We start from the raw sequence: 11,055 nt of genomic DNA on the forward strand, positions 1-11,055 counted from the left end.
ACATTACTGCACTTCAGGGAGATGGAATGTCACCAAAACAGGATAATTTCAGCCCAAAACACACCATAATGGCTTTTAGTCCAAAACTTTTGGACACAGCGCTGGCATAATGGATGCCACTATGATGTCATGTTAATGCTGAAATCTTTTAAAGCCAGAAGCTCTCATCACAACTCCACACTTCAAAAAAGCAAAGAAAAACTGATCAGTACGGGATAGGTGTGGAACGAGAGGGGGTCAAGGGTGAGAAACGCAGGATAGGAACGGAAAAGGGCACAGTAGGATGAAAGGGTTTAACACTGATGAGTGAAAAGAAGAGAAACTCAGAAGAGGAGGGAGGGATATTCAGGAAACGTCTCTGAAGAGGAGGGAGAGAGAGAGAGGGGCTGGCTGTGACCCCTACAGGTTTGCCCGCTCTTACCTTCCCCTGAGGCTGGGTGGAGGCAAGCAGGAACCTCCGGAGGCTCAGCGGGCTGGCTCTCCGCGGCCCCTGGCCAGCCCGGCCGGGCGGAGGCGGCTCCGCTAGCCGTGGGATCGGGTCTGGGCGGCAGACAGCCCCCACGACCTCTCCTGCACTGCAGGCAGTTCTCGTAAATTGGTGAAGGGGCCGGAAGACCGAGGCGCCAGGCCACAGGAGACGGAGGCGTCGCCAAAGCTGAGGACATCTGCTCGTACGCGCTGGGCCTGACTGGAAGGCAGTGTTGCTCCAGGGTACAAGTCTTGCCTGGTAGGACTGACACCATAGCGGCTCTCCCTGAACTATAGTGGCCCAACAGGTCAGACAAGCTGTCTATATAGCCCTGAGGGCGTGTCTTCTCTTCAAATGATAGATTCCTTGGGCTGTAACTGGTCGGAGCAGAAGCTGTAGAAGATTCCACTTGAGTCCTCTGCTCCTGATTGGTGGGATGCTCTGTGATACCAGTGGGGAGACTGGCTGACCTTTTACCTGATGAGGCAATATTTGATGTCGCTACTTACCTGTTGTCTTACAGATTTCATTAAAAATAAGTTGCCAACAGTCAATAACAAACTTACCCACGATTATTAACGATTGTAGTTTTGTTAGTCAAGTTCAAAGAATTATTTAAAGTCTAAAGGCCGCAACTTCACACACACCCAATTGTTGGATATAATGGTTAAACTGAATTACTGATGTTTTTTGTGCGGTGGGGTAGAGGTGTGAGGTGAGTAATGGTCTTACCTGACACATCACGCTGGACGGACGTGACGGAGGGGGAAATGGGGGCACTCTGTCAAAAACAAAACCCAAATCAGTTCACACTGCAGAAAACGCAACATCTGTGGCTCCCCTCGCTCAGACGGCCAGGCCAACGAGTGCTACCCCACACAGGAAGCACAGTCTGAGCTACACACCCATCTGTCACAGGACGTCCGGATGACTGCGTTCCTACAGACGCGTTCCCATCCCGGCGGTCCGGGCGCACAATCTCGACCGGAGCGTTCTGTGTGGCCACTGTGGGTGTAATTCTCGTCAGGAGGACAAAAGAGTGGAAACGTTTGCTCGTAACGCGACTTTTAATCTTTGATCCAACACTTAGCAGCAGGAATACGAATCATTCATCACAGCAGTCTGATCACATCCCTGTCTGATCACATCCCTGTCTGATCACAGCAGTCTGATCACATCCCTGTCTGATCACAGCAGTCTGATCACATCACTGTCTGATGCTGTACAGTTCTTTGTGCCTCTGCTAATGCAATCTCATTTGCACTGCTGAACACGAGAGACGTGACTAAATGGGGAGAAATGAAAAGCACAATATCTTTCCTCATCATCTTCAGACGAGGAGAGATCATCTGGTAGAGCAGGTGGAGTAGCACGCTGGAGAGCAAAGGTCAAGGGTTGGATCCTCAGGAGCCACACGCTGTGTGATGCATCCTGATATGTGTATGTCCATCGCTCTGGATGACAGCATGTGCCAAACGCACAAAATATAAATGTACATGCTCAGAGCTCAGAAAGCGTAATGCTCTCTGCCACACGACTGTCACAGCACTGAGACACAAAGTGCAGGGGGGGCGTGGGCCAGACAGACAGTGTGGGGGGTGAGATGTGAAACAGCCAGCCAGGTACAGGGGGCACGTGAGCACAGAGAGACAGACAGCCAGACAGGATGTTAGAGGGGAGAGAGAGAGAGAGAGCGCAGGGCCATGGGAGTGCGCTACACACTGTCACACACACTCTGAACGTTCTGCTACGTCACAGATCAAATGTGGGCAATTCTGGATGCAGCTGGTGTACATCACAAAACTTTAATTCTTTTTCTTTTCGAACATCATGGTGGAATCTTTTTGCACTCCACAAATCATGGTGGGCGGGAAAGAAAAGAGCCAATGTCTGCACATCAGTGTTTCTCATGGTACAGCCACGAGAGCTCCGTGAATGGCACACACTCCATTTAACCGCGTTTATCTGAATGGTGGCAGCTGAGCGGTGGAGCAGCGTGGAGCCGCTCCAGCTTCCTCTGAGCAGGCTGCCAGATGTGAAACGTTGCTACGCCGAAGCCGGCGTGCAGTCGTGGCCTGTTCCTGTCTCTCGGAGAAGGTTTCAAAGCGGATCGGACGATCCGGTGACCGCCAGCGCTGCTGGGCATAAATAAACGGGGGGTTGTTGTGAGCCGGCGGGCTGTGGGTTGGAATTCCGAGGGTGCAGCGACAGCGGATTCTGTTGCCCCTGCCGTCGCGTGCAAAAGCTGTAGTGGTGCCCTTGACCCAGCAACGTGCCCCGTGCAACGTGACACCCTGATCCGCTCAAGCTGGAGACCCCGTGTGACGTTCTCGATAAAAGGAGTGAACGCCACAGCGGGGCCTCGCTCTCCCCGTGCTGGAGTGTGAGGAGCACTGGTGGGGGCTCCGTGAGGATCAGTGAGCGCGCGTGCGTGAGCAGGCAGACGCAGCCCGCACAGATGCTCCTTGAAGGAGAGCGAGAACACGCACGGAGGCCAAGCACTACGAATAAGAGTGCACCGTGTTTGTGTGAGAGTGAGAAGACCCCAAACTTACGCAGGTCTACGTGTCCGTGGTGGTATGCTTCTGTATTTATTTATTTAATTAACAATTATTTATTTAATAATAATTTATAGTGAGTTATGTTCACTCTGTACTCAGAAACCACAACGACTGCTTCTCTGACATAGGCACTGTGATAAAATTTGCATGTGTTTATGAATACGTGCATATCTCTCTGTGGTGTGTTGATAACTCTTTGTAGAAACAATATTATTCAGTTAATAGGAGTGCATATGTACCTAAAAAGCACCCAGCTAATACTGGCCCTTTGTTCAAAACCAGATCACTCCTGAAAGCGGACAACACACATCCGGAACAGGATGGACGTACAACAGAGACAACAGACTTCAGAGGGCAGTAGAAATGGATGGAATAAATACACGAAACGAGACACAGAGACAAAGAAGGTGGACCTAATAAAACGATCATTCAGTGCATGAACAGGTCTAATCAATACACTTCTTGTGTTGCTTTTTTTTTTGCTTTATGGGCATTTCCATTAACTGGCATTTCTCATTCAAAATAAATGACAAAAAGCATCATAAACTTTGTGGAATTAAAAAAAAAAAAAGAGAAAAGGCTCTGGCTTCACTGATGGGTGCAGGGAACAGCAGGCGCTCAGCAGCGCCCCCTGTGGCGGTCTCGTTCACATACCTTTAAGCCGCCGCAGAACGGACACGTGAGCACTCTGGAAGCCGCGTGATGGGCAGAGCAGAGCTGACAGTCGGAGCGCGAGTCCGCGCAGGATGAGCCGTGTCTAGCGGCGGGGAAGGGGGCGGAGTCTCTGGGTGGCGCTGGAATGCCGCTCGACTGCGCTGAAGGTCCGTGTGGTTCTCCGATTGGCTCGTCACTCTGTTGTCGGGCAGAAAACTGCTCGGCACGCTCCTCTGGGCTCGCGGGGGACTGCAGCAGGCTGCGTGGTGTGTCGTACAGGTAGGGGCGTGAACAAGGCACCTGGTACTCGTGGGTGTGCGTGGTCAGACAGGTGCACAGGTTTCTCGCGGGGTTTGCGGCCCACGGCAAGTCAAGCAGAGGGCCGTGCGCCCCTCTGGGGCTCCCCACGTCCACGCTGGCCGTGTACGAACAAAAGCTGCCGGAACAGGAGGAGTGGCTCGCCGTGGCGATGCCGCTGTCAGAAGAGCTCTGCCAGCCAGTCGCCTCGAGTCGTCGTGAGGGGGCGGGCTCGGATGGCACTATGGCCACACCCACCACGTTGACTGGCAGCTTCTCCTCTCCATGGGAGGCCATTTTAGTTGGCGATGGGAATGACGTCTCGGATAGGATGGGCGGAGCCGGCTCCGCCCACCGGGTAAGGAGGCTGCCAACGCTGGAATCTGAGTGGCTGGTGTCAGAGCTGTGGGAGGACCCCGACGCGCTGCGGTCGTCCCCTGCTACGGAAGAACCGGAGCTGGATACTACGAGGAACAAATAGGAAGGCCTACTGCAGTGATTCAGGAATAAATCGTGTCATCTTGTCCTGTTTTTAATCATCTTTATCCACCATATACATTTACATCCATTAGGAAATTGCCTTGGCCATGTGATTTACTCAGCAGCTAAAATCAAGTAAGTGAGACAACGAGAAAAGGTTCTCCATCAGCTGTGTGAACGGAGTCCGAGGCAGGACAGTACCTGTGCGGTGAGAGAACAGACTCAGTCTCTTCTCCAGCTCCGCAGTCTCCTGGTCCAGTCGAGTCTCTGCTAGGGCTGCCTTAGCACTGGGCTCTGAGAGACAGACACAGAGGGACCAACGGATCACTCGGGCCAAGTCTCCAGCACTTAGCATCATCAGCACTGCACTCATACCATTAGCGCCTGAAAAGGTGCCTGGAAAATTCGCACGTTCGGCACAGCAAAAAAAAAAAGAAGTGTTGTTTACTTTAGCCGACGAGGACATTTGTGTGGCGCTTTAATCTCTCCTACAAGTTCTGCAGAAACGTATTCAGTCCTCAACTTAAATGGTGTCACTGTAGGCAAACATCTCCCAGGCTGGACTCTCGCCACATTAGAAGCCCAAGAGCCGTGTTTAGCGGCACATACGGACACCAGCACCACGTGCAGGTGTGTAAATGTGGCTTTGCTGAATGGACGGAAAAAATGGGGGGGGGGGGAGTCAACACTAACTAACATACCAGTCCACACACATACTGATGACATAATGAAAACAAAATAATACAGTGTCTCTTCTGTTGTGCCATAAACCCTCCAGTTGTTCTACATAGCCATGAGTTTTAAATACTGCCCTCTGCCAGTGTACTTCGGTACTGCAGGGCCCATGCTTTGACTGCAGGGGTTGAGGTTGTCACTGGCGTACACCCCAGTGTCTGACCAGCACTTCAACCTCTATTAATAGTCCTGATATGTGAGAACCATGGCATGCTCCCAGACACACACACACACACACACACACTCTCTCTCTCACACACACACACACACACACACACACACACACACACACACACAGAGGAAGGCAGAGTGTGTGTCGATCTTTTGACAATGATGCTAATGAAGTATATAACAAATCAAGCATGGACATTTTAGTTAAAGTTTTTAATATCTGCATCAAAACGTCAACACTTTATTGAACGTATATAACTGCTGGAAGGGCCTGTGAATTTACCACTTCAATCAATCTCTCCCACCCTGTTTGTCTGCCTGTCTAATGACAGTGCCATGATACCTGCTGCTGATCCACACACACGCGCGCACAGAGCGAGTGAGCGCGAGCGAGGGTGCAGGGGAGTAGAGAACAAGATTATGGGGTTACTGTGTTCAACAGGTGATTAGGAGTGTTGTAGTCTTGGCATATATGAAGGCCCCCCCCAGGACACCATTAATGCTTTTTGTGAGTGTAAGAATAGGTGATGAGCTCAACTCCGATTGGCTGGGGTGAAGTGTGAAAACAGAAATACTCACAAATATGATGCACTATCCTCGTTAGTCTCTAATGATCCAGCCAAACATGCTCGCTCGCAGTCACGCTCGCATGCACACAAACAAACCTGGCAGTAGTGGCTTGAGTCCAAACGGACCTCTGGAGGGAGAGACGCCTCGCACGATGCAGTCGAACAGAAAGCTGATCTGTTCCCCTTCTGCACAGGACAGGAAAAAAACACCAGCCCCTACACACACACACACACACACACACACACACACACACACACACACACACACACACAGAGTTCATCATCTTAAAGTTAGTAAAGGTGTATGTGATATGCATATGTGGTGGTGGTGATGATATTTGTGTGTGTGTGTGTAAGTGTGTGTGTGTGTGTGTGTGTGTGTGTTTAGGCTTACTTTCAACACCAGAGTAATATGTGTGATGAATGTGTGAGGAGACCAAGGACACACATCCATCACCCTGGAAACCAGACCACCCAGAACTGAGACATTCCCCTTTTCTACCCCCTACCACACACACACACACACACAATCAGAACAACCTGTCCTAACAGTTAGCACAACCTCAGATGACTCATTAATTTCAGCGGAATAAACATTTTAAATTGGTTATTAATCTGCACATTCAGCCGTCAGCATTGTGCAGTGGATTCACTACAAACATCAGACCCGTCAGCTATCAGATCCTTAGAGGTGAACGAGACTCATTCCACAGCTAATCAGACATGCGGCACTCTGTTCTGGTCAAAGGTCAGTCAGAGGGGACGAACCTCGAGGGCTAGCACCTGTTTTAGTTACATGCTACACACTCGTCCTGCACACTCGCTCGCACGCATGCACACATGCATGCTCGCAGGCATTCTGGTTTCAGAGTGCAGTAAGCATAAAAATGTCTTCCTGAAACTTTTTCTTTAAAAAAAACAAAACAAAACAAAAAATATTTATGGGTAGATATTTCAAAAAGAGATTAAAACTACACTGTCATCCTGTTTGTCCTGAATTAGTCTTAACACACACCACGCGTTTGCAGACGGGCAGTCAGACAAGACGCTTCCAACATTGCTGGCCAACCCTCAACGGTGCGAGATGTTTAATAAGATACATGAGAAAAAAACGGACCAGGCCATCAGAAGGAAATGTCAGGTTCAGTCCCGTTAACTGTGCTGGTAACTCCTGTTGTGTGTGCTGGTATCTCTCATTAACTGTGCTGGTAACTCCCGTTAATTGTGCTGGTATCCCATGAACCTTCACTTACAGACACAGCGTGTGTAGTTACATCACACACACTTCAATGCTGTTGGCTTCTCACAACCAGCCTCTTCACAATCTCATCATTCTCTTCATTTACCCTGAACATAACTGGCACCGTGTCCAGCAGTCGCAGAGCAAACAGCCCAGAAAACACTCCTGCCTCAACACTGCTTTTAAAAGGTCTCCACCGCCTGAGGTGCGGCACAAGAGCACACATTCCTCTCCCTCAGTGCAGAACTATTTGAGACACTTCAGTCTCAAAAAAGAAATGATCAAACTTTTACTGCATATTAGAAGCTATTTTAAAACATTATTACAGCTCGGCATCCTCACGATTTAAGCGTGTGTGGGAATTTATGTTTTCACTAGTTTAAATGCTTAGATATTTACAGACAGCTTAAGAACCTGAAAAAAAGTCAGCATATTAATGAGGCCACTGTTACTCACAGTAACCACAGCGAGTCCCTCCCTCAAATACAAAGCCATTGGTCACCGGTCCGTATCTACGTAGGTCCAAAACATTCCATTGGCCAGTGATGACCGGGGGGTGGTCCCTGGCGATGGCGAGCAGGTGGTTGCACAAATGAAGTGTGGCGGGACCACACTCCAGCTTAGTGCCAGGCAGAACCATCACGTTAAAACTGTGTACTGAAGAGAGAAAAAGAGAGAGAGAAAGAGAGAGAGATTTAGTTAAAACCACAAGATGAAATGAGTGAACTTTCTCACTGTTGTAATAAACACACTTGCCTGAGCTTTCACCTAAAGTCAAAGCAGAGCGCACACGCACACTTGGCCTAATACATCTGCATGAATACTCGCACACCTGCTCAATTCTCAACTCAGTTGTGATTCTATTTGCAACACAGACGATTCAGGCTAATCAAAATCTTGCACATGCACATGTTCAGAATATTTATACAAACATCTTCAGTAATGTAATCAGAATTAGCAGTAATGACTAACATCTGTCCTGGGTACTAGGGCTTTAAAATGTTTTACTGATGAATATTCGTTCATAGGCGTAAATAACCGCGTATATAGTCTATGAGTGAGAAATCACGAGATGAACACGAGATGAATAAATTATGGAAATAATCTGAACTGCCGTGTGTTTATGAAATAACTCTTCTATAACATTGTAAGCACACGTGTGTGTGTGTGTGTGTGTGTGTGTGTGTGTGTGGGTGAGTGGGTGTGCGTGTGTGTGGAGGGGGCTGTAAAGTCAGGTTGCTGAAGAACCAACACACACACACATCAGGTATTTGTCTTGTATATTTAATGAGTATAATGGCTTGACCGTAAATCAGTTTTCTCCAGTGCTTGAGGGTGCCATGGTTTTTCCACATTACTAAGGCAGTGATTCCAGCTAAAAGGGATTTACTGCAAACATTCATCTTTCCAGTCTGCTCCACAACACCTGAGCTCATATGTTGAATCAACTGTGCTGGTGTCAGTGAAGGGTAGGCTATTGATATAAACTCTCCCAGGCTTCTACTTCAAACACCTGTACATCCTAATTAACTCCATACAGCAAGTGGACTTCAGTAGTGTAACTGAGCAATACTCAATAACGGCAAGTCTTTAACTCTCCTTAGCTGAACCTGAATCGTAATCAATGCTATACTATGTGGTCAGATTAGAGAACACATTTCAGCCCACTGTATAAAACAGAGCTTTATTTCCTAGTTCTTTAAAAAGCAAAGGGACACCTGATCCTAAATCAGTACCAGAACACCTGATCCTAAATCAGTACTAGAACACATGCCCACCTTCCCCCAGGCAGTATCGTAGTCTCTGGTCCCAGGACAGCAGAGCCTCCTTACTGTCAAAGCCCAGCTGAGCAGTGGTAGTGAGACACAGGATGGTGAGGGTGAACGCTACCCCATCCTCACACTCTCCCACCTCCAGACCACAGATGTGCTCCAAAACCACGCAGTTCCTCTCCTTCACACCTCGTTCTTTATACGCCAGCAGCACCAGGCAGTCTGAGAGAGAGAGAGAGAGAGAGAGAGAGAGAGAGAGAGAGAGAGGGGGAGAGAGAGAGAGAGAGGGAGAGAGGGAGGGAGGGAGAGAGAGAGAGAGAGAGAGAGAGAGAGGGAGGGAGGGAGGGAGGGAGAGAGAGAGAGAGAGAGGGAGGGAGGGAGGGAGAGAGAGAGAGGGAGGGAGGGAGAGAGAGAGAGGGAGGGAAAGAGGGAGGGAGGGAGGGAGAGAGAGAGGGAGAGAGAGAGTGAGAGAGTGAGAGAGAGAGAGAGAGGGAGAGAGAGAGAGAGAGGGAGAGAGAGGGAGAGAGAGAGGGAGAGAGAGAGAGAGAGAGAGGGAGAGAGAGACAGAGAGAGAGAGGGAGAGAGAGGCAAAATGAGAGATAATGACAGGATGGGAGATACAGAGAGAAAGACAAAGAGAGAGATGACAGAGGGGTGTGTGTGTGTGTGTGTGTGTGTGTGTGTGTGGGTGGGTGGTGGGGCATTATGGACACAAACTGACAGAGGTGTCAAATATCCCCACTGTTCACACACCCATGCATCAACTGACAAAACATCACTCCCTTTTAATTGTCTCCTTCACACCACCCACCCCTCACTAACTACATGTGGGCCAGTGAACAGCTGGGCCAACACCACGTCTGAGACACTAGTAAACTATGCGCAGACGCTGCGCCACATTTGACGCATATCGTGGCAGAAAACGCGAAACGCGGTACACAAATTAGTGCCGTGCGGAAAACGTAGCAACCCAAATAAAGCGAAATTGATTCCACTGTTTTGCCACCGTTGCTTTTTGTTTCATATCACGGAATGTTTCCATCAAGAGTGCGTGGGAATCGTGTAATTTAACTCTTATCCCTCGTAAATCCCTCTTTTCAGATCAGGCCACGACAGAACACTTTAAATTCGGCCTGTTTTCTCAACAGCACTAATAAAGTTACTTATTACTACTGTAGGATCCACAGTAAACACACGTTTCTCTTCGTCCTCTGCAGCAGTTGCATAACGCCGTGACGCGCGTGCCAAACGGAGCAACGACTGTCTCTTTAAACGTAACCGAACACTCGCGGTGCAGTCGGACCGGCCGAACTTCTGAATGGGGGACACGCTTTGGGCTACCGAGTACGCACGCTTTGCCTCTGCTGAGGACTCTTCACGGCACGCGTCCGTTAACCCTGCATACGAGGAGCTGCATCCAAACCGATCGCGTTAGTCAACCGTAACGCGCGTTAAATGCGTCTTAATAGAAAGTAAGACAGCCTATAAAACCAAGTGGAGGTTTTACACACACACACACACACACACATATATATATATCAAAAAAATCCCTCAGAGTAACCAGAATGACCTGGGCGGTTGGCGCACACGGGGGTAACGTACCTCCTACCGGCGTGCGTTTGGCGCACACGGGGGTGACGTACCTGCTACCGGCGAGGGCTTGCGCACACGGGGGTGACGTACCTGCTACCGGCGAGGGCTTGCGCAGAGCAACCCAGCGACTCCTCCACTGCAACGACACGCGGCAACACGTCAGACCCCAGGCCGGAGAAACGCGCTCATCCCCGCCACAAGCCCCTCGCGTTTTCCCCGGTTGTTTTACCTTCTTGCCGTCCCTCATTTTCGCATGTCCTTCTGCGACCACCGAATCCGTCATCTTCGCTCATGGCTCCAAACAGCTGCTCTCTCGCGGGGCCCACGCGCGTCGAGCGGCTCACTTTCAAAATAACTCTGGCGCTGAGCTGCTAGGCAGGCACGCGCTTTAAAACCCTGTGCCAAAGTTTACACAGTTGCCCGGTTTGTGTTTAATTGTTTCACAGGGCACACACACCAGCAATGGCGATTCTGAGCCATGGGTACCAGTACTGCTTTACTCTGAACAGCACAT

At 49.6% G+C, this 11,055-nt stretch overlaps 1 protein-coding gene across 3 annotated transcripts in view; it reads right to left on the minus strand.

Moving 5' to 3' along the window:
- The window catches only part of dok7a (docking protein 7a), a 19,553-nt gene extending 8,569 nt beyond the window's left edge, over nucleotides 1-10,984 (minus strand). The window contains exons 1-9 of one of the 3 annotated variants that reach the window (XM_081714792.1): nucleotides 10,771-10,984; nucleotides 10,632-10,677; nucleotides 8,955-9,170; nucleotides 7,633-7,833; nucleotides 6,033-6,152; nucleotides 4,663-4,755; nucleotides 3,685-4,445; nucleotides 1,202-1,250; nucleotides 422-946 (exon numbers count right to left, since the gene is read on the minus strand). In XM_081714792.1, coding sequence (XP_081570918.1) covers nucleotides 422-946; nucleotides 1,202-1,250; nucleotides 3,685-4,445; nucleotides 4,663-4,755; nucleotides 6,033-6,152; nucleotides 7,633-7,833; nucleotides 8,955-9,170; nucleotides 10,632-10,677; nucleotides 10,771-10,824 — 2,065 coding nt within the window. In that variant the 5' untranslated portion in view covers nucleotides 10,825-10,984. The remainder of the gene's footprint in view (nucleotides 1-421; nucleotides 947-1,201; nucleotides 1,251-3,684; nucleotides 4,446-4,662; nucleotides 4,756-6,032; nucleotides 6,153-7,632; nucleotides 7,834-8,954; nucleotides 9,171-10,631; nucleotides 10,678-10,770) is intronic. The other 2 variants (XM_081714793.1, XM_035529976.2) reach the window with 2 other exon arrangements.
- Between the last annotated feature and the right edge of the window lie 71 nt (nucleotides 10,985-11,055).

The sequence above is a fragment of the Electrophorus electricus genome, chromosome 5 (genome assembly GCF_041902795.1).
Source record: "Electrophorus electricus isolate QZ-2024a chromosome 5, ASM4190279v1, whole genome shotgun sequence".
Lineage (NCBI taxonomy): Eukaryota > Metazoa > Chordata > Actinopteri > Gymnotiformes > Gymnotidae > Electrophorus > Electrophorus electricus.